The sequence below is a fragment of the Phycodurus eques genome, chromosome 12 (assembly GCF_024500275.1).
Source record: "Phycodurus eques isolate BA_2022a chromosome 12, UOR_Pequ_1.1, whole genome shotgun sequence".
NCBI classification, from domain to species: Eukaryota; Metazoa; Chordata; class Actinopteri; order Syngnathiformes; family Syngnathidae; genus Phycodurus; species Phycodurus eques.
In genome coordinates, this window is record NC_084536.1 from 8,591,720 (window position 1) to 8,619,197 (window position 27,478).

The 27,478-nt window shown below is 42.9% G+C and overlaps 1 protein-coding gene across 6 annotated transcripts in view; it reads right to left on the reverse strand.

Moving 5' to 3' along the window:
- The window catches only part of LOC133410959 (rho GTPase-activating protein 20-like), a 54,591-nt gene extending 27,450 nt beyond the window's left edge, over positions 1–27,141 (reverse strand). Inside the window, exons 1-5 of one of the 6 annotated variants that reach the window (XM_061692659.1) lie at positions 26,758–27,141; positions 24,693–24,846; positions 11,072–12,468; positions 6,658–6,734; positions 451–627 (exon numbers count right to left, since the gene is read on the reverse strand). In XM_061692659.1, coding sequence (XP_061548643.1) covers positions 451–627; positions 6,658–6,734; positions 11,072–11,176 — 359 coding nt within the window. In that variant the 5' untranslated portion in view covers positions 11,177–12,468; positions 24,693–24,846; positions 26,758–27,141. Of the gene's footprint in view, positions 1–450; positions 628–6,657; positions 6,741–11,071; positions 12,469–24,692; positions 24,847–26,757 lie in introns of all 6 variants that reach the window. The other 5 variants (XM_061692657.1, XM_061692658.1, XM_061692662.1 and 2 more) reach the window with 5 other exon arrangements.
- Between the last annotated feature and the right edge of the window lie 337 nt (positions 27,142–27,478).

A 27,478-nucleotide genomic window follows, 5' to 3' on the forward strand; every position in this document is an offset into this window, starting at 1 on the left:
CAGTAAGGGGGTACAGTGGCAAGTAAAGGGCCTATCTCACTGGGAGAGACCGGCTGAGGTGCGGCAACTCATGAGACCTTACCGGGGGCGACGTCTCGCGGAGACCTATTACCCCGGAAGTGGCAACGTCGCTGTGACAACGTGGAGACGTCTCCCCAGTCGAGGCTCGAAAAAGGTCGCCGCAACGTGGCCCCCCCAAAAAATAAGAAATACACCTAATGTTTGAATTTACCGCGATTCCCTGGCGACCCTCTCCAGGGTACGTCGCCAAGACCAGCAGAGCCTCGAGTTGCCGTCAGGTTGCCAATTTGTCTAAAAGGCCAGTGAGACAGGCCCTTAAAGTAAGGAATCAGTGAGATATTGGGGTCGTGAGGTAAGGAAGTCAGTGTGAAGGAATGGTGGTAAGAAAGTAAGGTGGTAAAGAGGTAAGTGTATGAAGTGAGGGCTGACTTGGTCTTGGTGACGATGAGCGCGTCTGTGAAAAGGAAGAGATGTCTGTCCTGGGTCTGCAGGCCCATCTTCATCTGGACTTGAACGTGACCCAGGAACGCTTGGCCCGGACTCTCACTCAGGAAGCTCTGGACCAGACCACAGGACTCTGGACTCACCGGAGTCAGGTAGCTCTCCCTGAAATGAGACATCCGCCATCATGTGACTTGACCTTCTTCCGATTGGCTACAAATGAGTATACGGTGGACTGGTTGTCATGACGATCGAGTCAGGAAGTGCTTGGGTAGCTCCATCCTTTCCTGTTTGGACAAATAATGTCATCTTATCTGCATCCCATCCGTGTTTACAAACACACGCCGTCCCTCTCACGAACACTCACCCCAACCCGACTTGCATACTAGCACATCAGCATCAGTGGCGCCACGAGGCCTATTTTAGGGGGGCTGCAGTGGTGTGTGTTTTTTTTTTGTATTATTATTTTATTTTTTTAACCCCAAAAGTACTAACAAAGTCAATATAAGGTGGCCAGAATTTACGTTTTAATAATAAAATCATCATAACGTGTAATTATTCACTTACATATGATCAGAAAGCTGCCGGTTCCTCTTCACTTCATCGTGTAGGAGCCCCAGTGTGTTATCGAATCCGTTCCGCTTGTTTATATAGAGAACGCCCTTATCACGATGATTCCAGTCCACGTTTTTGCTGCGACCTTGTGGCTCTGTGTGGCTCGTGGCCCCCGTCTTCCCCCCCTCCCCCTCCCCCTCCCCCTCCCCCTCCCCGCCCACAGCCCTTCAACGAGCCAATCACATTTGGCCCCGCGCAGTCTGAAATCCGTCTTTCAGGAAGTCTCTGCGGTCTATTACGGACGCTTTGCTGGAGGTTTGTTTCGATTTAGACTTGGGAGCAAAAGCTTTCCCTCAGGAAGAGAATTTCTGGAAGACGCTCTTCTTCCTGGAAACGTGCAAACGCGGTGACCTCAATGACGTGAGGAGACAGTTTTTTTGGATGAATTATTTTCTTGCATCATAAACACTGTGAGCGCGGTTGATTTTGCCCTGTGAGGTGTTTTTGTTTTGCTGATGTCACGGAACGGTCTGGACTGGATTTCTCTGTTGCATTATAATTCCTGCGTTTCACTGGATTGAACTCACTCACTGTCTCACGCACATGCCATTACTTCTACATTCTAGATTGTTTCTCTTTTTGTATGAATTTGCTTTTTGACTTTGGTTCATTGCAAATATTTTTTGGATTATTGTTTTAATTAATTAATTTTTTAAATTAATTTTTATTTTTATTTTTGAATTACATTTATTTCATAATTTCAGTATTTTGTCAGACATGACACGTCTTTTACAACCTCATATCCCTTGGGTTTATTGTGGGTTCTGCTGTCTAGGGAAGACTTTAATTGTTCTGTTTGTCATTGCATTGCAATATGGCACTAGATGAACAAATAGATATTTCTAATTAATAATAATAATAATGTGGCGGCACAGTGGGCGACTGGTTAGCACATCTGCCTCACATTTCTGTGGACCCGGGTGCAAATCCCGGCCCCGTCTTTGTGGCGTTTGCAAGTCCTGCCCGTGCCTGCGTGGGTTTTCTTCCGGTACTCCGGTTTCCTCCCACATCCCAAAAACACGCATGGTGGATAAACTGCGTAGGTGTGAATGTGAGTGCAAATTGTTGTTTATATGTGCTCCTGCGATTGGCGGGCGACCAGTTTGGCGGGCGACCAGTTAAAAACAATGAAATGAACAACACTACATTTGTACGGCGTTGGGCGAATGGTTGGCACAACCGCTTCACACTTCAGAGGTCTTGGCTTGAAATGTGCGCTGCGGCCTTCGTATGTGGAGTTTTGTTCCATTGTTGCAGCTTACCGTTGCATTTGGATGAATGAATGATGATGAAAATGATAATAATCCAAGTTTGGCAAACGTATTAAGGAGCTGTGCTCAAATCAGTCTCTCAGAGACAACAGCCATGAAAGAATTAAAGCATCAAAGAACTCTGTTGACACACGGGAAGGGAACAAACAGACAAAAGCGTGATGACACAGGGATGATGCGTCCTGTAGCATGTGCCCTAGCGTCTCACTGTGGCTCAAGCAAAAATAAATACTGGAGAAAAACATAAATAGTGTCTCCCCCATGCCTGTGTGGGTTTTCTCCGGGTACTCCAGTTTCCTTGCACATTCCCAAAACATGCATGCTGGGTGTATAGAAGACTCAAAATCGTCCATAGGTGCGAATGTGAGAGTGAAAAAAACCTAGTGACGTCTAGTCACTAGGTTTTTCTAATCAGCATAATCAAATTTTGGGGTTATCTTTTTGTGTTCTCGTGTGCTCGTTATGTTTTCGTCTGTACACGATCTCTCGCTGCGAAGCGACGCTAGAGTGGTAAACTACGTTACACCACACTACAATGCTAAACGATGTTCCGCGACAGCGCCACGCTGTCACGCTATGATGTTGCGCTACAGCATTACACTACAATGTTACTTAGTGATGTTACACTATGATGTCACGTTGTGGCATGTTGCGTTGTACTTTGCAGCATCATACCAGTAACCTTAGAAAGAATTAAATTAACCTTGAACAAAAAACAACAACAAAAAACAGCTGAAGTTCCTGAAACGGTGACTTGTCTTCCCGGAATAAAAGCGCAACAGAAGACATCGTCAGTATTCAGCCTGCGTCCCGCCACACTGAATGCCAGATTGGCAGCTGAGTGGACCCCACCTCTTTTTGAGCGTGATGGATGCGCCGCTAATGGCCACCGCATTGTGACGCTCCCAATGTTGATTAATGGCACCGGCAAACAGGGACACACAACACGGCATACCAATCGCTACTAGCACGGCTCGGTAGAGCCATCATGGAAGTTTTCGAAACTTCACCCCCGAAGCCTGTGTCCCTTAGCAACATGACATTTGGTAGGCATGTCTATCATAAGTGGACCCACCAAAAGAGGACATATTTTGTGGCCATTTTAGGGTCATTTTGGCCATTTACAGGTGTCCCTCAAAATCAGACTTTTCCGAGATTCCCCCCCCCCCCAAATTGTTACAAAACCCACATCACTGAAACTAGACGGATGGGTGACACTAAACTGTAGATGATTTGAGTTTTGGTCATTATGATTCGCCATTAACATAAAAGTCTCATATTGCAACCAGGAAGGAGCGCACACACAGGAAGTCTATCATTTTGGTTTAAAATTCCAATTTACCTTTGAAATTTTGTATTTTGAAATTACGATTTTTTTTTTCCGGCGCAATTGGTTAGCACATCTGCCTCACAGTTCTGAGGAGCGGGGTTCAAATCCCGGCCCCGCCTGTGTGGAGTTTAATGTTCTCCCTGGGCCTGCGTGGGTTTTATCCGGGCACTCCGGTTTCCTCCCACATCCCAAAAACATGCGTGGTAGGTTGCTTGTAGACTCTAAATTGTCCGCAGGTATGAATGTGAGTGCGACTAATTGTTTGTTTCTATGTGCCCTGCGATTGGCTGGCGACCAGTTCAGGGTGTACCCCGCCTCTCGCCCGTAGATCGCCTCTGGGATAGGCTCCAGCAAGCCCGCAACCCTAGTGAGGAGAAGCGGTACAGAAAATGGATGGATGGATGGATGTCTAATCATGAGTAGACCCACAAAGAGTCTCAAGAAGACATGCGTGAGAAAACACAGGAAGTCTGCCATTTTAGTTTGAAGCAACCATTCTAGGGTTATTTTAGCCATTTGCGACCAAATTTGAAACACATACTGTACAAGGCAGGTGGACAACTCTAAATGGCGAATCGTTTCAATTTTCGTAGTTGCGTCTGGGTGGAGCATGACACCGAAATTTGATGTTCAGTGTCACAATAAAACACCAAAATCTATGAGCTCAATAAAGGAAAAAAAAAAAGAAAAAAAGCATAGCCGCTCCACCGTGATCGTTCGATTGACAGGCGACCACAGGAAGTTGAACATTCTCACACTTTCTAAAGTCTTCCCACCCGTGCGACTCACAGCCCCCATCTGCGCTGCCACACACACAAGTACGCGCACACAGAATGAGGTCAGAATATTTTTTGTCTTTACATTAAAAGAGAGGTGGCATAATGTCCTGCATGATGGCATTGTAGAAGTGTGTGTGTGTGTGTGTGTGTGTGTGCGTGGAAGCAGCCAAGTTCAAATCCACGGTCTCTGTTTTGGGGGCTCCTGATGGGAAAGCCAGGCCAGCAGGAAGTGACCTCCCTGCATTATTGAGTTTCACTTTTAACAATGTCAGAATGTCATGTTGCCTTTCGGAAAACAAGTTGCGAGGTTACAAAGACACACGCACGCACACACTTCGGTACTTTCCTGCCTATGATGAAACAGCAGCAAGGCAGCATGAGGTCATGTGATTGGACCAATGTGTGAAACTCGCCTGCATAACAAAAGGACCCATAGGGCCGACTCAAGGTGTGAGCGCTCGGATTGTTTACGTACCTATACGCGCGTACGCTGACATATTCATATATGTATGTAAGCAGACAGTCACGCACGCTCATGCACATGAACTTACGCAATGACACAAATGCACGTGTTCGCGTACAAGTAGAACACATGCAGGAACACACGCACACAAACACAGACACACAAACAATGTACTGTACATGTCTCGACATGCACTTGTCCATACATGCACACATACTGTACATTCCTACACACATGCATGCATAAACACACAGTCCACCGCTACATGCGGGAATACACACAAACAAACATATGATCCTCACAAGTTATAACATACTGAATGCACACAAAAGCAACACACACGAGCACACGATTGTGCACACATACAGGGATGTACAGCATACACGTGCAAACACTGAAACTCACGGGGGCTGCAACGAATATTCAAGTATTTCGAGGACTCCGAGGAGGAGAAACGCTCGAGGAATTCTTTCTGACTTGGGGATCCGCTTATTTAACTCTTTGACTGCCGGCCCTCTGTTTGATACTATTTGTTTATATGCCTGTTAATGGCAGATAAATAGTTAATTGTGAAGCGTAACAGAGCAAACGCACAAAGACAACATGCTTATGTCATCGGTGCGAGGCATGTTTGGATTTGTGCAGCACTGCCCGTGATCGTGTGCGTCTTTGAACCACAGTAACTACACCGTTTACTGACTCATAAGCAGATGTGGGTAGTAATGCGTTACATTTACGCCGTTACATTTACTCGGGTAGCATTTTGGATAATTTGTACTTGTCAGAGTAGTTTGAATACATCATAGATTTGACTTTTATTTGAGTATTTATGTTTGGTCGAATTGATACTTTTACTCTGTTACAACGATTGACATGTTGCTCGCTACGTTGGTTTATCCATCATTGCATGCGCGATCTATTTTGAGACTTCATCTTTGACTTCCACATCGGGCGCCATTGCGCCAATCCAACGTGATCGCACACGTCATTAGACTCCAATTCACCAATCAGATGGCACAAGGCAAAAATGTGTATACCTGCACACACACACACAAACATAAACACATGCATACACTCATGTAGCACATATGGTAGAATCATACACACACACATACCTACACACACGTGTAACGGACACACCACGCACACACATACTGTACATGTGTACGCATACATACACTCACACGCGCTTATCACACACACGATAGTACGCACATAAATTCTGGCACATACACACGCGCACACACACACACACACACACACACACACACGTAGACTGCATTTACTTTGTTGTCATGTAATGATGTCACGCTACAGTAGTTACGCAGCTAAGACAGCTAGCATCATGTGCTAACGCTCAACACATGTTGTGGTGCAAACATGTTGGTTTTTATTATATTGACTCCATGTTTCATGAGAGGGCCGATGGGTCACGGGCCACGCCAAGCGCAGCGTGTGTGTGTGTGTGGGGGGGGGGGTCATGTGACTCACAGGCAGCTCTGCGGGGGGCTGATTGACATGTTTATGAGATACGAGCGTGTTCTTCGTGGCACGCGTGCACAAATCCCTTCCTTCCTCTTCCACCTGATATGCACAGACAGCCAAACGCACCGGGAGAAACTTTAATTAGCCATGGCCACACCAGCCCTGTTTCATGGGCTGCCAGCTTGGCGCAGGAGGGGGAAAGAAGGGACGGTGTGCGTGCGTGTGTGAGTGTGTGCGTGTGTGTATGCATACCTGGACGTGCTTCTAGACCTGGTCAGTGCTTTGCTGATAACCAATGAGGGAGCAGATTGTCTTCTCTGAGCCAGCGTCTTCATCTTACACACACACACACACACACAGAAGAAAAACACTCAATCAGACACGTGATCAGTTTTTGTGTTTATTTTCATTGACGCCGCAGGAAATGCCATTAGGAAGCCAACTTGTTTGTGTGTGTGTGTGTGTGTGTGTGTGTGTGGCAGAAGAGAGACTACAAGAGGAAGTGTGGCGGCTGGAATGAAAAGAGAAGTGGCCACAGCGGACGAGAAGGAAAAAGAGGAATTGAGTTTTAAGCGCTAAAGATGGAAAAGTGGCGAGGGGGAAAGTCGTCTGTGGTCAAAAGTATTGAGACACAATCTATCAGTTGACTTGACTTGACTTGATGAGCCCACTTATTCTCAATTCTTCATCTCATTGTGCAACTTCGTGGAAAGCACCTGTTCTCCTCCTAATGCAGAGCGAGGTTTAGCTTTCTTTATAGTTCTTGTGTTCTTTAGTTAAAATGTATTTTATTTAAAGGGTTATTCCTTCCAAAATGGTACACTTGCTCACAAAAGTGTAATACTTGCACGCAAAAATTCAGTAGTCCACCAGAACAAGTTGTATTTTGACAAAATATATTCTTTGCCCCCAAATCTGACGTATTAGACAATATTTTGTCATTAAAACAGCATACTGTGGTGCCTTCGGATACAACTTGAATTTGTTCCGTGAGCCTGCTCGTAACTCAAAACATTCATATCTCAAATGATCTCTCTTCGGCGACAGTATAATAGGTCAAAGCTCCTCGGTAAGCCGCAGTATTCGTTCTTCGCAGAGGATAAATAATATATGCCTGTGAGTATTGTTGTATACTATTATCAGTCTACACATGTTGCTCCACCGTTTGTGTTCAAATATCCATCCCTGAAAGCGTGGTCACGGAACGCTTTAAACTCAAGGCACCACTGTATTAGTATTTGTACACAAAAGGCCAACAAAAAAAAAGAGGCTTTGAGCTGATTAATGCCATTCCCAGGTGAAATTCGCTATCAAATAAACAAAACAAAGAGAATAACATGTTGTGTATTTGAAGAGGAAAAGTCCACGAGCTTAATGCTAACATATAATGGGATAAGCTAAATAACAGCATCAGTGTCATGCTGTTTATAACCCTTTAAGCAATGGATATTTGAACACAAGTTGTCAAGCAACACATGTAGACAGATAATGTAACCATACTCAGGCATACAGTATATTCTTTATCCTCTGCAAATAGCTAATATTACAGCTTACTGAGGAGCTATGACTGACTCCATGTACTGTATATGCGTATGCCTGTATAATATTGGGGCGGCACGGTGGACGACTGGTTAGCACATCCGCTTCACAGTTCTGAGGTCACGGGTTCAAATTCAGCCTCCGTGTGTTTGCATGTTTTCCCCGCGCCTGCGTGGGTTGCCGCCGGTTACTCCAGTTTCCTCCCACATTCCAAAAACATGCATGGTAGGCTCTGTGAATGTGAGTGCGAATGGTTGTTTATTAGTATGTGCCCTGCGATTGGCTGGCAACCAGTTCAGGGTGTACCCCGCCTCCTTCCCCAATGATAGCTGGGATAGGCTCCAGCACGCCCGCGACCCTAGTGAGGCGAAGAGGCTCAGAAAATGGATGGATGGATGGATGGATATTATACTGCCCCCACGTGGCCAAGGCGTGCACACCAGAAGGAGCAGCATCATGTCCATTGAATTGACGCAAATAAATATTTCATTCTTTACATTTTATTTTGTTATATCATTACTGCATTTTTTTGTACAGCACAAAGTGATATTACTGTATGTTTTCATAAAGTACAATACTATAGAGGGCTCTTTTTCTTGTTAAAAACGTTTCAAAAATGTTTTTTTCTTTTTTTTTTTTTTGACCAGGTACTGATTAATTGCATTTATTTTTATTTCAATGGGGAAAGATGTGTTTTGAGTGACAAGTTAATTGATGTAAAGCATTATTTTGCTATTTAAATACTGTATTTGTTCACAATAAGGCTACATTAGGCGATGAGAATGTTGTGTTTTGCCACTCATCAACTATTATTTGAAAATAGTGAGTGTATATTGGGCCACCGAAACAGAAGCTTGATAATAAATGATAGATTTTTGCTTAGCCAAGCTGGTTTCCCACGTAGATATGATATGCCATTAAAATCCTATATTTCCTCACAAAAGCTTGCACTGCTAATGAAACTATATTATCTATCGACGTGGACGTATATTATGCAGGTACCTGTCACCAAGCAGCCCATCCGTCATTCCGACGTGAGCGGCTCGAGTCAAAAAGGCAGATAAAAGTCGGCATGTGGAAATTCGACACTTGTGAGCACTTTGGTGACCGCGAGTGAAATGTACTAATGATAACAAAAAGCTCACCAGGGTGCAGCTACTCTTGGGGGGGGGGGGGGGGAAACATCTACAATTTTACACACATTTGAGACGCCTTCACCGATGTGAAATGCAGCATTACATGCTCCAAATACCAATACCACATGCTTACTCGGTGTTTATGTCTGACTGCACTACTTGGTTTGTGGCATATATGGCCAGGAAAGTGCAAGATGTGTACACAAAAATGCAAGAGTCGACCATGAAAAGTTGTTTTTTTTTTTTGTACAAAAACGGTCACATATATGAGATATTTCACCAGAAAGGTGGTAGTTTCCCATTACGCAAATAATATTTTTTGCCACTAGAACACTGAATTTGATCATAAAATGACTACAACAGGCTATCAGTATGTTAAGAAAAGAGGGACTATTTAGTACACTTGGATATATGTTGCTCAAACAGGCTTGTTTTCATTGTAAATGTGATATTGCACCATTAAAACACTATATTTGCTTACAAAAAGTTCAATATCTGTGCATAAAATGCAACAGTTGAACACAAAAAGTAGTGTTGTGCCACAAATGTGTGGGGGAAAAAGACCCGTCATATATTGTCACAAAATGATATATTTTGGAATGAAAGTGGATTGTTTCCCAGTATGCAAATGCAAAAACATTTTTGCCATTAGAACACAATATTTTATCACAAAAAGTCTACAACAGGCTATGGATGTATCAAGTCAAGAGACTTTTTAGTGCACTCGATTGCTCAAACAGGCTAGTTCCCATGTAAAAGTGATATTGTGCCATTAAAAAAACTATTTGGTCACAAAAAGGGCAACATCCAGTATGTGTTCAAATGCAATAGTCAAGTCAAAAAGTGTTTGGGCACAAATGTGCAAAAAATGGTATGAAAAAAGGCTACTTTAGCCAAGGAAAATGCCTCAGAAATGATGCCCAAACGGGTTAGTTTTCCAAGTAAATATCATAATGTCAAGTCCATTAAAACACTATTTGGTCACAAAAGGGCAGGATTTGTGCACAGAAATGCAGTATTTGATCACAAAGCGCATGGGGAGTGCTACATTCACTCTTAAATATTTTGGGAGGAAAACTACCAGTGCATCAACAATCAAAAGGACAAACTTTGCGTTTTCTTTTTTTTGTTTGTTTAAACTTGATCTTAGTTTTATAGTTTTTTTAAATGCCATACATATATATCGCCAAACGGTTACAAAAAAAAAAAAAACGGAAATTCTAACTTTTTAAATGCAAAATTGGATCGCGTTACACAAATAAAAGTGCGATTCCAACAATGACCACTGGCCGCGCTGTTTACCAGGATTTGTTGATACCACTGCACTTGTTTTGTGTGCGTGTGTGTGTGTGTGTGTGCGCGCGCGCACGTCAGTCACTTTAACACATTTGTAATCAATGTGATCGATCTCTTATCAATTAATCTAATGTTATGTGTCAATCTAATAAAGCATCATGATAAATTAGAACGTGTGTGTAAAAAAAAAACAAAAAAAACGCAGAGAATATTATTATAATAATAATAATAATAAATGCATCATACGGAAATTAAAGTGACATGCTTCCCACAATTTTTCATGTTGTGCACACACGCTAGTTTCTCATGTAAATTAGTTTCTTTTTTCTTTCTTCTTTTCTTCATTAAAACACTATTTGCCAATAAATGTAATATGTGTGCTTGTAAATTCAACAATTGAACACAAAAAGTTGTTTGGGGGGCACAAATAATAATTTAAAAAAAAAGCTAAATGTTGCCACAAATATTTTGCAGTTGGTCAGTAAAGTGGTAGTTCCCCACAGAAATGCAATTTTTGCCATTAAAACACTGCATTTGATTACAAATAGAGGCTATGGAAATTTTAATAAAATAGACACATATAAGGCCACAAAGTGTGCGAAATTGATTTGCTGATTGTGTAAGATGCGCACACAAGGATGCACAATGTTTCAGGGGAAAAAATGAGAGAACGGGAAAGAGGAGCGGCCGTCTACCTTCTTACTATCCGCGAGTGACGCGTTGTTCCCGGCCACAGAGTCGGAGCCGCTCCGGCCCATGGCGGCGCCCTGCTGCTGTTGTTGCGGCGACATGCTTTCCATCAAGAAACGGATCCACCGGGCCGAGCGCACCGGGCAATTGGTATTCCCATGACACGGTGGTCCGATAAAGTTGTTGCTTTTACCCGGCGGACAGCTGGACGCAAGCCCGAGGAGGATCCATGACGGCGGGGTTTCGCCAAGAGACACGCCGCGACGCTGCTGACTCCGACCGGGCGCAATTTGGTCTGAGACCCCACCCCCCTCCGCAAGAGGACCGACCAATTCCAACACCAACGTCAAGTTAGACGGGGTTAAACAAGAGACTTCCGATTTATTACCAAAATAAAATGCATACACGGAACAGAGTGTGACATATTGGTTTCTTTTTTTGAGCTACACTTTATTTTGACATGTCAGCAGTACGCGAATTGACAGGAAAAAGAGACGTGCTTGACTATAATGTCTTAATTGGAAGATTTCGGAGACAGAAAACGTTTAAAAGAATACATTAATGTTGCGATTGAATTATTTAGAAATCTTATTAAATTAGAAAATTCTTAAACTTTTTTTAAAATTGAAAATGATATTTACTGTGGTCATTTTAATAAATAAAATAGTAAATTACATTGGAATACATTTTAAAAATGGAATATATTTATTCTAGTTCTTGTAATCCTTGATGGTGAGCACATCTGCCTCACTGTTCTGAGGTCCAGGGTTCAAATCCGGCCTCCGTTCGGAGTTTACATGCTCTCCTTGTTTCCACGTGGGTTTTCTCTGGGTACTCCGGTTTAATTCCAAAAACATGCGTGGTAGGTTGATTGAAGACTGAATTGTCTGTCGGTGTGAACGGTTGTTAGTTTATACAGTATGTGCCCTGCGATTGGCTGGCGACCAGTTCGGGGTGTACACCGCTTCTCGCCCAAAAGTCAGCTGAGATGGGCGCCAGCACACCCGCGACACTAGTGAGGATAAGCGGTTCAGAAAAGGGATGGATGGACTTACACTAGTTCATGATTCATGTATCATGATCAATGATTGGGCTGTTTAACTATAGGCTATATGAGAACTATTGCTAACAAGCCACATTCCTAACCACTCCTCTAATGTAATATTAGAAGCAGCTCTCAGTATGATGCAGTACAGTTAAATGAGGGTCCAGCTGAAGTTGGAGCCAGTGCAGATGCTTTTCGAGGCAAGCTGTCTGTTTCATGTTGTTATTCCGGACAGCAGCAGTCTGGTCTGGTCTGTGTGGAGGATCCAGAGCGCCGCGCCAGACTCGGTCCAGGGTGTGTCGGCGTTGTGGTTGGCAACGCCACGTGCGTTGCCTGCCTGCACTGTTGGCGCTCTTTCTGCCGGCCAAAGGTTGACAACAATAGCAACGCTGCAGACTTTTCCTTTCTTTGCCATGTCCTGTCCATAAGGTCATGTACCACGCTAATTTAACAGCCTTCCTGCATTAGTAGTAATGGTAGTTGTAGTACTTTAAAGTAGTACATAGCATGCTATATAATAGCATATGGTAGGTAGAAGTTAGCAGTAGTATCTATGAAGGTAATATTAGTAGGTAATACAGTAGGAAAAAATATAGGTAGTAGTACACAGTAGAAGTAGTAGTATCTATTAGTAGTACTCAGGATGCACTAAACGTATTAGTGGTATGTTGTAGTAATGGTATGGAGTGGAAGTAGTAGTATATAATAGTTTTAATAGTAGTAGGAATTAGTAGTTGTACAATAGCTGGCAATATTATTTGTAGTAGGATGTATTATAAGTAGTAGTAGGTACTAGTTGTAGTAATAGTAGTGGTGGAAGAAGTAGTAGTAGGAGTAGTGTTAGTACTTAGTAGTAATATTAGTAGTGGGTAGTAGTAGTAGTAGCAGTATCAGAACTATTAGTAGGTAATATGAGAAATTGTAGGTACCGCTAGTACCATGTGGTAGTTGTCATCGTAGTATGCGGTAGAAGTATTTGTGTATTTGTAGAAGTACAGTAGTATGTAGTAGTAGGAAGTAATAGTACCGTATGCAGTCGTACTATTGTATAGTAGAAGGAGTATTTATTTGTAGGTGGCTGTAGTATATAGTATAGTATCGTAGTAGAAGTACTGTAATATTAAATGCTGTAGTCGTCGAAGGAGTAGAAGAGTAGTATGCAGTATTATTATTATTAGTGGGTAGTAATAGTCGTAATCGAAGTAGTAGTAGTGCGTAAAAGGGAGTATACTATTTAGTAGCATTGTAGTAGTAGTAGTAGTAGTAGGTAGTAGAAGGTAGTATAACATGTTGTAGTAGTAGTAAGAGGTGGTAGTAAAAGGTTTGTCATATGTAGTAGGAGGAGGACATTTATCCCAAAAAATTGATCTTTTTTTTTTTTTTTTTTTTTTTCTTGTCACACAAGCACTCACTTGTTGCTATGCAGAGTTGACAGGGCTCAATTCCAGCTGCCCCATTGGCTAATAACAAAAACATTAAATATCCCTGCCACGCCCCCCACCAGATGACATGCACCAGATGACATGAGCATCCTCGACAAAACTACAATTATTGCCACTTAGGAGGCTGCCACGAGAGCCTGAATAAAAAAAACAAATGTTTGTTTCAGACCTTTGCGGAAGATGAGACAGACAGACAGACAGACAGACGAACGTGACGTGATAGCGAAGAGAGACAAGACAGAGAGGCAGACGTCTGAGCCTGGCCACTGTCCTCTTACACGCACGCACGCACACACACGAACACACATGCACACACGCATGCACACACGCATGCACACACGCATGCACACCCTGTGACCTGACTAATCCGATTAGTGTGGCGTGCCCGCAGAGAGTTGACATGCTGTTGACGTGCTGCCATGTGCTCTTCTACTACTACGACTACCACTACGACCACTACGACTGTTGTTGTTGTGATGTCATGCAGTGATTGAGAAAACAGGGCAAATGGCAAGAACAAGGATTTGAAAATTATTTTCTACTGCTGTAGGTTGAAGGTGTCACGATCTAATATTTTTCGAATCGATTCTATCGAATATTCCATTGATGAATTGAAAATTGGCAACAACTATTTTGCATTAAAGTTTGTTGCAAAATCTGTTATTTTTTTGATTACTGTTTATTAACCCATTATTGTTGTTCATATGGTATTCAACGATAAAAACAAAAACAAATAAACAACAATAAAGTTAAATTTAAATTTAATAAATAAACAATAAAGTTTGCATGTTCTCCCCATGCCTGCGTGGGTTTTCTCCGGGTACTCCGGTTTCCTCCCACATCCCAAAAACATGCGTGGTAGGTTGATTAAAGACTCTAAATTGCCCATAGGTGTGAATGTGAGTGCGTATGGTTGTTTGTTTGTATGTGCCCTGCGATTGGCGGGCGACCAGTTCAGGGTGTACCCCGCCCGATCATAGCTGCGATAGGCTCTAGCACACACGCGACCCGAGGAAAAGCGGTTCAGAAAATGGATGGATGGACGATTCTGAGAGAACCAGAATGTTAGTCCCGGTTCTCGTCTGTTCTCGAGTCTCGATGCCCAAAACTAATCCGCACATTAGTACAGGGGAACCTTGCTTATTGTATGGTACAGTTCTCATGAGATTCGGTCTTTGACGATATTTTTCACCAAAATTGTATTTTCGTACATCATGGATATATCAGCCATATTACGATCTGTTTGCTACTCGGATGTACCCAGTCACGGTGTTTCCGCCATCTGTATTTCTGTTAACTTCACATTTTGTCAGCCAAGTTTAAGTATGGTCAGACGTTGCTGTGTTAAAGGGAGCAGCACTCCCTTGAGTGAAGCACTGCCGATCGCTTACTAACTGAACTATATATCTCACAGCATAGGTGCATTGAGCTTTTTACCAATAGAGGGTGCTAACAGACTATAACATGGTCATAGCGGCCAAAACTTTCGTAAGCTTAAACGTGTACGTTAAGGTGAAATAAAGGTAATAGCGATTTAATCTTCATGGAGGTATTTCATTTCATTTATATTTATTTTTTCTGGATGTTAATCTACAGTTATTTGCTATAAAAAAATATATTTTTGGGTGTCTGGAACAGATTAAATCGATTTACATTAGTTCCTATAGGAAATAGTGCTTTGGGCTGCGTAACACTTCGTTTTGTCAGACTTTTTGGAAACTATTAGTTACGAAAACCAAGGTTACACTGTATAAGTGAATGCATTTATCATCTTCCAAGAAATAATGATAGATTTGATGGATGTTTGGATTTAGACCACTATTGCACTAAACAATTATAATCCCAGTTCGTTTGTTTGTTTTTTCAGGAAACCTTGACGACACTGACCGGGATCCAACCTATGAAACTGAAGAAGATGACAACACCGCAGTTGCGGGTATGTGCAACATGTGCAAAATGCATTTTATTGCAGCCATAGAATTTTAATCACTCTCCTGCAAAATGACAAACAAGGAGTTACAGAAGCCCACATTAGTTCTCAGTGGCAAAAATGTCTTCCAAAAACCTGATGATGGACGTTTTGTTCTGTCCCTTTAGAAGTGCATACTACATCCTGCCAGATTCTGCTGAATACATTTTTTATAATGTTAAAAAAAAAAAAAAAAGTCACTTTCTGCTACCTGGAAGAACGCTGGCGCTTACTGTTTGCAAACATTCTGAAAAGGTCTGTTCGGGAACCAAATTGAAAGCTCAACGGGGCTCTCGAGCTCTCGGTTGGAGGATGCAGACGTGGAGCCACCAAGGCTGATCAACACAAGACAAGTGTGTTAGTTGACTTCCGTGTGTGTGTGTGTGTGAGTGTGTGCGCAAGTGTGTGTGTGTGTGTGTGTGTGTGTGTGCGTGCGTGCATGCATACGTGCGTGTGTGTGTGTTAGTTAACAGTCACGTTCACAGCTTCGGTCTCGTATTGTATCATATCAGAGAGGTCAGGAGCCAAGAGGTCTAAAAGCCACATTCCACCTTGGGAGGGGGGCCGGGACCACGAGGAGAGACCTGGACAGCGAGAGGACATCTAAAGTCGTTCCCACTGACTCAAGGTCAGACAATAAACAAAAAGGTCATAGGTCGCATAGAGGAAGCTTTGCATGCTGATGTTGGGATTTTTTGGGTCAGGGGGGAATCTGGGGGGATACAGATTCCCTAATAATTAAAACAAAGGGATAATATGATAATATATTTAACATAATAACATAACAGATCAGGTCATTTTTCATTTGAGGTAAAAAAAAAAAGTTTAATAATTATATTATTTATAATTCATTTGATTATAATTAATGTAACCAGTTATTTGATATAAAAAATAATAAATGCATTTTATATTTTATAGAAGGAAAACAGCTTTAACTAATGCAACACTCTGGACTATATGCATAACACAATTACACTTATTAAATGAAAAGATGACGACGATGTCATAATTATCCTACTCACGTGTTTTTTATTTTTTTTATTTTTTTATGAGGGTCCACATAAACACAAATACATCCACACACACACGCATTGGTGTTGCTATTTTGAAAGGTGTTTTGAAAGCATGACAGAGCCTCCTTTTCCACCACAGGGGCTCAAGTGCGCTGTCATAACATCAAACAAAAATGAAACAAAAAATAAACGTGGCATGTCGGAGCAAAGCCAAGTAAGGAAAACAAAACTCCGCTGGACTTGTACCTTTTCTTTTCCGCATTGTGTGCGTGTGTGTTTATTTGTCAGGACTCCACTTCCACAAAATGAGAAATAAATCCCATTGGCCAAAACATTAGTCAGAGAACCAACACAATAGTTGTACCTAATGTTTTGCCCAAATGGACGACTAGAGCCAATGCAGCAAACATTTGGCTCTGATGCAACATAGGAAAAAGATTTTTTGCCAGCGCATGTTGTCTTTTGCCGTGATTTGTCTCGTTAAAAAAGTGTAAACGTCGTGAAGCTGCCAAAACAAGCAAACCTAGGTGTAGTACTTGTCCAACAGCTACATGAGCTTGGGGAATACTGGACCCACAGCAATGTGATTGTTGGCCAACAAAAGTCCACAAATGGCATTAATCTGTCAAATAGTCATGATGGCATAAAAATGCCTGTTTCAAGTCAGCGGCCATGGTGGTGAAGCATAGTGCAACGCCTATTAATTGTCAGCATCTATATGTTAATGAGGTTAAAGAGGTGCGTATACAGCAGCCATCTTGATGGGGTAAAGTAATAGGCACAAAGCCCTGCCTCAAATAGAGAGAAAACACAAATAATTGACATCCCCCCCCAAAATTTCCGTAATTACCTCATAGTTTAAACTTGGGCCCAACCGATTAATCAGCCGGCCGAGTTTATTGGCCAATATTAGCCATTTTCAAATCGTCAGAAATTCGCAGATTTATTTATTTTTTTAGTTTTTAGTTGTTGTTTTTTTACACATTAACACATTACAAGACAGAGATACAGTAGTTTAAGACAGTGTTTCAATATTAAGAGTGCGTTATTTCATTTTACACTTGTATGACAATTGCATCCATCCATTTTCTATACCACTTATCCTCACTACTGTCATGGGTGAGCTGGAGCCTATCCCAGCTGTCTTTTGGCTAGAGGGAAAATACACGTCCAATCACAGGGCACATAGAGACAAACAACCATTCACACTCTCGTAATCACTCCTAAGAACAATTTAGCATCTGCGTTTAACCTAAGAAGCATGTTTTGGGGAATGTGGGAGGAAGCTGGAATAAAAAAAAAAAAAAAAAGAAACTGCACAATCACGGGGATATCGTGCAAACTCCACACAAGAAGACCCGGATTAGAACCCACAATCTCAGAACTGTCAGGCAAATGTGCTAACCACAGTTACTAACTACTTTTTACACTTGTTTCTCATGGGAAGCAATCACAGGAAGAATGGATTTTGATATTCAGTGACCTCAAGTGTCACTGCCATGCCATGATTATCTTGTAATCTTGTTCAAACCGGTTTTGTGGTTTCAGTGCAGTGGTCTGAGCAGCAGGGGGAACTACTTCGCTCACCGTTGTTCTAAAAGTTGACTGTTGCAACAAGTGCCATGGTCCATCTCGTCAAACACTCCATCACTTCCTTACATCCTTCACTTCTTTCACCTTCCAGCTATCCCCCCCCCCCCCCCTTTCTCCGAGTGTCCACTATGAATCCGCACCCCCCCCTCCCCCTAGTCCACTTCTGATGGATCAGCCGGACTTAATCCCACCCACCTCTTACAGCTGGCCTAATACCTCCTGCCGCCATCCTGACGTCTCAGACTTCGCAACTTGCCAAGTCACCGCCTCCCGTCCGAAAACCTGACTCTCTCGCTACGAGTTGGTCAAGTAGGAGCCTTGAGCCAGAGCCCACCCAGGGGCACGCCCCAGATAATGTAGGTCAGATAAAGTCTTTGCTTGTTCGGAAGAAGGCGGACAAATATCATGGTCTGCTCAGTACCAGGACAGGTCACAGTCGAGTTTCGGTCTGGAGTCAATTAAGCCCAAGTGATGTCACGCATCTTCTTAAAACATATATAATGTTGAGTTAACATCGGGGTGTCATCCACTGGGACTTCAGTACGTAAGAATGCTTTCAAAACTCTCAGGGGTAATTGGGAGTTGAACAGGGTCAAGTCTTAGGGTTACGGTTAGCAGTAGACCTGTCATGATAGTTACTATTCTGACTTATTGTTTGATAAATAAAATGAACACGATAGTTTTTCCGGATTCGGTAAATTGTCATTGTTGTGCTGAGCCGGCGTGCGGATCACACAGTGAGCCGACAGAGTTGGGACGGCTGTGTCATAAGCCGCGAGTGGTCTCATGGAACCCTGGCGGACTGGTACACTCTTGTGGGTGTTACTCCACAATACTCCACAGCCCTGTTCCATAGCGCATAGATTCACACAAAAGAGACACTTAAGGCAAAGTTAAGTGTTGTGTTCGCTAGCCCACGACCTAACGAGCTGGCGAGTTAAGGAGCTAAACAGCTCGCTCCAAGGCAGGCGAAGTCGTTTAAAACGTCAGCGCCTCTCTCCGAGTTGTGTGTGTTAGTCCCCATTTAACACGAACAAAGTTAACTGTTTATTAAGCATAACGTCAGTGGCATCCAATAGCTGACTACATCGAAATATATTTGATCGACAGGTGAAGGGCTCGTCTTCAGCGGACCAATCAAACAGTCTTGCATCTGTTTGTACTTTATTTCAGACCCAGGGGGATCCATATCGCAGAGTAAAGAAAAACTATTTAACAGAGAAACAAAAAAGGAAATTATAATAATAATAACAACAACAATACCGATTTAACAGTATAACTTTAAAATAATAACAAATAATAAGGGCTGGCTAAGGGCTGCTCAATTAATCTAATTTTAATTGTGATTGAGATTTTGGCTTCCACGATTGAATGTGCCTGATCATCAGCGATTTGTTTTTGTTTTTTTACATTTAAAATGCGACCACTGCTGCATATGAAAAGTGCTTCATGTGCAGCAGTGCCCGCAACCTAGTGAACCAGCAAGCAGGGGGCGAATGTATGGCGAAGGCTTCATTAAAGGCTGTGGCCAACTTCAAAATAAAAGGTTCAAATGGCATTGATGTCCGATGTAGCGATATATGAAGCTTTTATTTTCAAGTTGCACATTGCCGGAGAGGTGGCATGTCACGGTAAGACACACTATTAACTCATTCACTGCCAACCATTTTCAAAGCAGAGTTCCTTACATTGTCAGCATTTTGGCTAATCTTTCAAGAACCACAGAATATTGTGTTCTGTGACAATATAAACACCAAAGCTACCAAAAGAAAGAGTACCTCAAACTTTAGAATAACAAAAACAAGACTGAGAAAGGGCTTTTGGTGGTAAAATAATTTATTTACAGATCGGATGACAAGCCGAAATTCACCACCTAATCTTTATCTTCACTGTCCATGGCAGTGAATGAGTTAACAATCGTTGTCGCAGCTGCCTTGACTTACACTTTTCGGCTTGCCGCAGTAAAAGAAAAACGCCAGAAGAAAATAATGGGAAATCACAACCGCCGAGTTCTTTGCGCTTTGTGACCGGGCAGGACTGACCAATGGCCAAGCAGAAAAACGGAGATGTACCGTCCTTGACAATTCACTATATTGACGGGGGTTTCAAAAGAAATGAAAAGTTGATGCTTACAGTCTAATATTAATGCCTTTTATGCATTAACTAATTGCTTCCATTAAGTTCCAATTCATGATTGCACTTTGTAAAAGCATATTAGTTAGCGTTTGGTAAAGTAGAATTTTTTTAAGCGACGTTTTTTAAAATAATTATTATAGATCCTTGTTTAAAGATTCATTTTGCACTGAAAACTGTTACGGAAATTGGAAGTTAACTGTTTAAGAAGTGAATGGAAAATGGAAAGAAGCTCTTGGAATGTCTGCTGGTTTTAGTTTGCATTGTTCGATAGCGCCTACCTGAGGGAAAGAGGTGTAATAGGTGTTGACCAGCATATGGAAGGTCCAAGAGGATTTTGCGTGCCCTTGTTTTAGTCCTGGCAGTGTGCAAGACCTCAAGAGTGGGTAGGTGGGTACCGATAATCTTTTTCGGCAGCCTTGACTGTCTGCTACAGTCTGATTTTTGTCCTTCTTTGTGGCAGCACCAAACCAGACTGTGATGGATGAACACAAAACCGATTCAATAACTACTGTGTAGAACTGCCTCAACAGCTCCTGTGGCAGGCCATGCTTCCTCAGAAGCCGCAGGAAGTACATCCTCTGCTGGGCCATTTAGAGGATGGAGTTGATGTTGGTCTCCCACTTCAAGTCCTGAAAGACTGTAATTCGCAGGAACTTGAAGGTCTCAACGATAGACACAGGGCAGCTGGACAGCGTGAGGGGCAGCTGTGGCGGAAGATGTTTCCTTAAGTCTACACCTACAGTCTTGAGCGTGTGCAGCTCCAGGTTGTGTCGGCCCCACCACAGCTCCAGCCACTCCACTTCCTGTCGATACGCAGACTTGTCACCGTCTTTGATGAGGCCGATGACTGCGGTGTCGTCCGCAAACTTTAGGAGTTTGACAGCCGGGTGTGTTGAGGTGTAGCGGTTCGTGTAGCGAGAGAAGAGCAACGGGGAAAGGACACATGCTTGGGTGGCCCAGGTGCTGATGGTGTGTGTGGATGAGGTGATGTCCCACAGCATCACCTGCTGTGTCCTGCCCATCAGGAAGCTTTAAATCCAATGGCAGATGGCATATGAGACGCTGAGCTGAAGAAGCTCTGAGTAGAGGAGGAGATGATGGTGTTGAAAGCAGAGCTGAAGTCCATGAACAGGACCCCTGTGCCGTTGAGGTGTTCCAGGATGAAGTGCAGTCCCGTGTTGACTGTGTCAATCACGGACCTATTTGCTCGATAGGCAAACTGCAGGGGGTCGAGCAGGGGTCCTGTGACGCTCTTGAGGTGGTCCACCACAAGGCGTTCAAAGGAATTCACGACCACAGATATCAGGGCGACGGGTCTGTAGTCATTTAGTCCTGAAATTGCAGGTTTCTTGGGGACTGGGATGATGGTAGAGCGTTTGAGGCAGGATGGGACTTCACGCCGTTCCACAGATCTGTTGAAGATCTGTGTGATAACCGGGGCGAGCTGGTCGGCACAGACTTTCAAGCAGGAGGGGGACACACTGTCCAGGCCTGTCGCTTTGTTGATCTATTGATGTTTAAAGACACGTTTCACATCCTGTTTGTGAATGGTCAATGCGGAAGCTGTTGGTTCAGCCCTACTCCTGTTGGATGATGAGGTAGTTTTAATTGGGCCCACATTGTTAAAGCTTATCGGCTTAGTGCCCAGTGACGAGGACTGGCTAAGTGTGGTTAAAGGTTTAGGCACATAAACACACGTGATGTTATGGCTAACTACACACAAGTGTGGCTGGAAGATTTTTATACTGTTGAGCCGAATTGGCTGGTTGACCCAGTGCCGACCCTGGTAAATATTATTTTCAAAGCTTGCATCCAAATCCTTGCTGCATGTGCACCTTTGCAAACATTCACAACTTCAAACAGGTATTATTTATATATTTTTTTAATCTTGTCTAATTTGATCTGATTTCTTATTCTGTTTAATATGTCAAAAATCTTGAGATTTATTGGGCTAATCTGGGATAGTGGCTATCAAATTTTGTGCCATATTGTGTAAACGTGTGTTAGTGTGACAATTGAAGTCCTTGAATCCTTGAAAAGCGGCGAAAGTGCAGAAACAGAAGTCATAAAATCAAAGACATTCACCCAAAAAGCCAATCAGCAGGATGAGCTATTGGACTGCCATTTTACAATCTGACTTTAAACTGCTTGCATTTGTTAGCTTTCTGGACCATACACTCGCATAAAAACACATACACACACCCCAAAAACAACATCTATTAAATCAGTCATGAGAACAAATGCATGCCTGAATACACCGCAATTGTATCCCACACACACACACACGCACACACGCACGCACGCACGCACGCACATGCACGCACACACACACGTACAAGACTCTCGTCTAAATGCATACACACTACATCGTCAGTATTGCCTGGCATGTTATGACTTGGGCGAGGTAATGATACAGCAGAACAAGTCCAGCACACTTAATGAAAGCTCTCCAACTTCGTATAATCACTGCGTGTGCGTGTGTGCGCGCGCGCATCTGTGGTTTCGTACTTGAGGCTGATGGCCTCACTGACCCCCTTAATGCTTTTCCCTCAACGCATATACCTCACACAACCACCATTCCTCAACATGGGAAGATGTCGAAACGTGCCGTCGTGGGGTCGATGCTACCTGGGGGTTTACACGCTTACGTTCAGTGCTGTTAGCCGTTAGCCAAACTGCGACTAACGATGGCGTAAGCCCTTCCTCACGGTTTGGGTGAATGCCGACGGGGACAATGACAAAGCAACTGTCGGTACTTTAAACGTCTACGGCAGGGGTGTCAAACTCATTTTTGTCGCGGGCCACATTGTAGATACGGTTTTCCTCAGAGGGCCATTATGATTGTAAAACCATATCAATGTTTAATTGCCTCATCATATTATTACACATCTGTTGTTTTGAACTAAACTCACCAGTCCAAAAATGAACTAGTTCCTAGTTTTTCTGTTTATGTTTTTTCAATATGTTGTTGAATTTATAATTTTTATTTTTTTAATATTACCCTCAAAATACTAGCATTTCATTTCCCCATTGTTGCCACCCATTCAGTCGACACTAGTAGTAAGCTGCAGCTTTCACCCTACAATCTCAAAAACATGAGGAAAAACATGTTGCTTCAATAGTGTTTTTTTTAAATGAGGAATTAAAACAAAAACAGGAGTTTTGTCCTTAATGCGCAAACAAAAACCCGCAACACAGTCTGACAGGAACGATGGTGAAAGGACTGATAACTTTGCGTTCCTCGCAGGGCTGACTATTATAACAAAATAATTGATCTATTCTTATATTACAAAACAAAATAAGTTCCATATTATCAGAGTGTGATCGTACAGTGTTTTAACCAAAGCATTCTGATACAAATAATTTTCCTAGTAATCCATTTGTACAATTCTTTACTATATAACAAGAGAACACATTCGCTCCCATTTACGCAGTGTCCCTGAACACACCTCGCACATTGCCGAGTGCCTGCCTCGTTTCATTCTGAGGAGCAAAATAGGAAATGCAGCGAGTGTACAATATTTTTGAGAATGTCCATTCAGCTGCCTCTGCTGGTTACTTTTAATATGACAGTTGATTTACCGGTTACAGGTGTGACCAACATCGCAGCGGACCCTGCGATGTGACTATTGAGCACACGGACATCGCAATGACGATCCTCAAACTAAATATCGTGCAGCCCTAGTGTAAGGTAACCAATCCACGGTTACAGGTTGCCTTTTCGGGGGTCGGGTAATTTTGTTTGGGGTGGGGTTTAAGGTTTAGGGGCAGGGCGTGGATTTGGGGTTGAGTTTTAGGATTGTGCTTAGGTTTAGGGTTTTGGGAATATGTGACCGATCCTGGGTTACAAGATACTGAATGTTGTGGGAGTTGGGTTTGGTTTCATAGTTTATGATTATCGGAACTGTTGCGGTTTGGGTGTAGAGTTTTGGGGACAGGCTTTCCGTTTGGGGATAGGGTTTAGAGTTTAGGTTTGGCTTCAAGTTTAAAGTTAGGGTTTCTAATTTAGGTTTTGTATTTAGGGTTAGTTGTTAGGTTTGTGTTTAGGGGTATAAGATTTGGGTTTAGAGTTAGGGGTTAGGTTAGAGCTGGTGTTTGGGTTTAGACTGATGGTTTGGGGTTGGCGTTCGGGCTAAGGGTTAGGCTTAGTTGTTCAGGTTTAGGCTTGTGGTTAGGATCTAGGGTTTAGATTTCGGGGTTAGTATTGTGGTTAAGGTTTAGGGTAAGGCTAGGGTTTGTCACATGGATTTAGGATTTTGGGTTTATGGGTTTAGAGGTTTGCATTTAGGGTTGTGGTTAGTGTTTAAGGGCTTGGGGTTAGGAGTTAGAGTCGAGGTTTAGGGGTTTGAATGGGACTCAATGTGGTTAGTGTCCGATCAATTCGATGGATGGTAGCCAAATTGTGTGTCAAAACAAAGGCTACATTACTCTCAGCAGGTGTGATGGAAGTCGCGTCACACACTGTCGGTGGCATTCCTTTCAGTCTGGAGGCGACCTCACGTGGTGTCACCTGACTTCTTCACTACTGTACACTTGCTTGCACTCACACGTCTGTAATCCCACCAAAAATGGATGAGAGGTACTGTAGGTCACAAGAAGAAGAAATATTTACATCAGCGTAAATCCTTCATGAGAACCGTTCTCCTTGGAGGTATTCCCTGATCTGGATTTATTGCTTCATAAATATCTTAAGAAAAGAAGACATTTTCATAGTCCCTGCTTTAGACAGGATTTGCACAGCTGGCCCCAATTGTGACTGAGTGTGTTTATCCCTTTCAAAGTGATCCATATGAGCATGTTTACATTTACTGAACACCTGAAGTGGCATAATAACGCTTCGACATTAATAAGAAATACCTGTGACTTGATCCGTACTTTGGGTGACTTGCGGAGGTTTTGCCGTTATGAAATAAAAGCTTCCAGTACGTAATTCTTAAAGAGGTTTGGCTAGTTGTCAGCATCATTCCTGCCGCTGATTTATGCTCACGTGGGAGATTTGGACAGAATAAGAAATCTCAAGAAGCCAAGCATGGAAAGACACAGGAAGTCTGTCATTTTGCTTTGAAGCAGCCATCTCGGGATCAATTTGGACAATTGCAGTGGTCTTGCGCAGAAAACGTACTCCAAGAGAACTTGTCTAATTGCCTACAAATTGGAACCAATTCTAAAATCGACAACATTTGAGTTTTCATCATTGCATGTAGGCAGAGCATTGCAATAAAGTTCGATGACTTCCAGGTTTTGCTTTTTTATTTTTTTATTTTTTTAATTCAACCCCAAAAGAAAGTTTCACTTAGTAACATCAAATTTTGTAGGGATGTCTTTTATTGAGTCTACCTACAAATAAACTCTCAAAAGCCATGCCCAAAAAGACACAGGAAGTCAGCCAATTTTTGGGAAAGTTCTGTCCCCAAAGCCAGTTTCACTGACCAACATGAAATTTGGTAGCCATGTCTATCATGGGTAGACACACACAAAAAAAAAGTCTCAAGAAGCCATGTCTGAAAAGGCACATGAAGTCTTCCATTTTGGCTTGAAGCAGCCATTCAGGGAGGCTGTGGCTCAGTTGCCAGAGCGAGTCATCCACTGTCCGAAAGGTCGGCTCGAATCCTGGCTCCAACTGCCCGCTGCCGAAGTGTCCTTCGGCAAGACACTGAACCCGAACTTGCCTCCAGGTCGGCATTGTAAATGAGAAACTGCTCTCGATTGCCTGACTTGGTTTAACAGGAAATTTCAGGATCAGTTTGGCCATTGCCAAGTGTATTTCAAACAGAAACTATTCTTAGATTTTTGGTCCAAATTTGAATCATCTATACAACACAGATGGACAACGCTGAATTGTGCAGTGCTTGAGTTTTTGTCATTGGGTGTGGATGGCAAATGGCAGACGAGTCAGATGACTTGCCACAAAACATGAAACTCTTAACTCAGCTCAACAATTGTTTACAAATTCAGCCCCTGAAGCCAGTTTCACATAGCAACAGCAAAATTTGGTAGAAATGTCTATCATGAGTAGACCCACAAAAAAAGTCTCAAGAAGCCAGGCCTGGAAAAAAAAACAAGAAAAACAACAACAACAATTCTGCCATTTTGGTTTGAAGTCGACATGTTAGGGACATTTCCAGGGGTCCTTCAAAAAGGTTCTCTAGAATTGTTTTTTTTCAGATTGTTACGTAATTCGAACCACATATACTCGACAGCTGGGCGAAGTAAATTGCGAAACAGCTTATTTTTTTCACCACTGTGTGTGGGCTGAGCATGACTGGGAAGTTTAATGACAAAATTCAGCTAGTCATGACAAATGAACTCTTCCCAAAGTGGACTGCACACACTGCTTCATTTCATGTCCGAGTGTGAAACGAACGAGTGGAAACACCTTCCTGTGTTCGTGTGAATCTATGAAATTCCCACACCAATCACATCCCACATGCGACCTGTCATCACCATTACTATCATCAGCTGTCACTTCCACTTGTGCGTGAAAGGCACTCACCCTGATGCTGTGAAACTCCACGCAGCTACCTGCCCGGCCCCTTGCCATCTCCGCTTGCTCTTCCATGTCGTGAAAGTTGTCCTGAAGCATTTACCCCCACAAAAAGTCAACCGGGATCAGTCTCCCGGATTGTGCTCATGTGTAGTGGAACCTGTAGCTGTGTAGATCCATTGAGGAAGACGGCGGAATCTTCACCAGCATGTGAAATGTTTCTCTTTGCTGTCTGCTGCCCGTCTGGCTGGGTGACGAGTCGGGTGTTTGGTCCTGTCCGGTCGGTTCCCCCCACCACACTTCGCTACCTCCTCCTTCAGCTCAGCCCAGACCAGCCTGCCTGGTCCTATTGGCTGCTCAGGTGGAAAGGGGGTGAACAGAGCTGGGCTGCATAGTGAGTTACAGCAAGGGCAAAAAAAAAAAAAAAGGGGGGGTCGATGTGCAAGCTTTGCTCCTCCGTGATTGGTCTACAGTAGAAGTTTGGGGGTGCAGCAACAGTTGATGATCTCCTGAGGAGAAACAAGAGATATATCTTTTTTTTTTTTTTTTTTTGAAGACCCACGCACCACCTTCAACATCCCGACACATTTGACGCACCCTTCCACAAACACCCTAAAAATGTTCATCTATCACATTTTTATTTTGTGTTGTTAATCCTACGCACCACACTTGACTTTGAAGATGTGGTGAAAAAAGGTCAGGCTGGAATTAAGAGAAAATAACATTAACA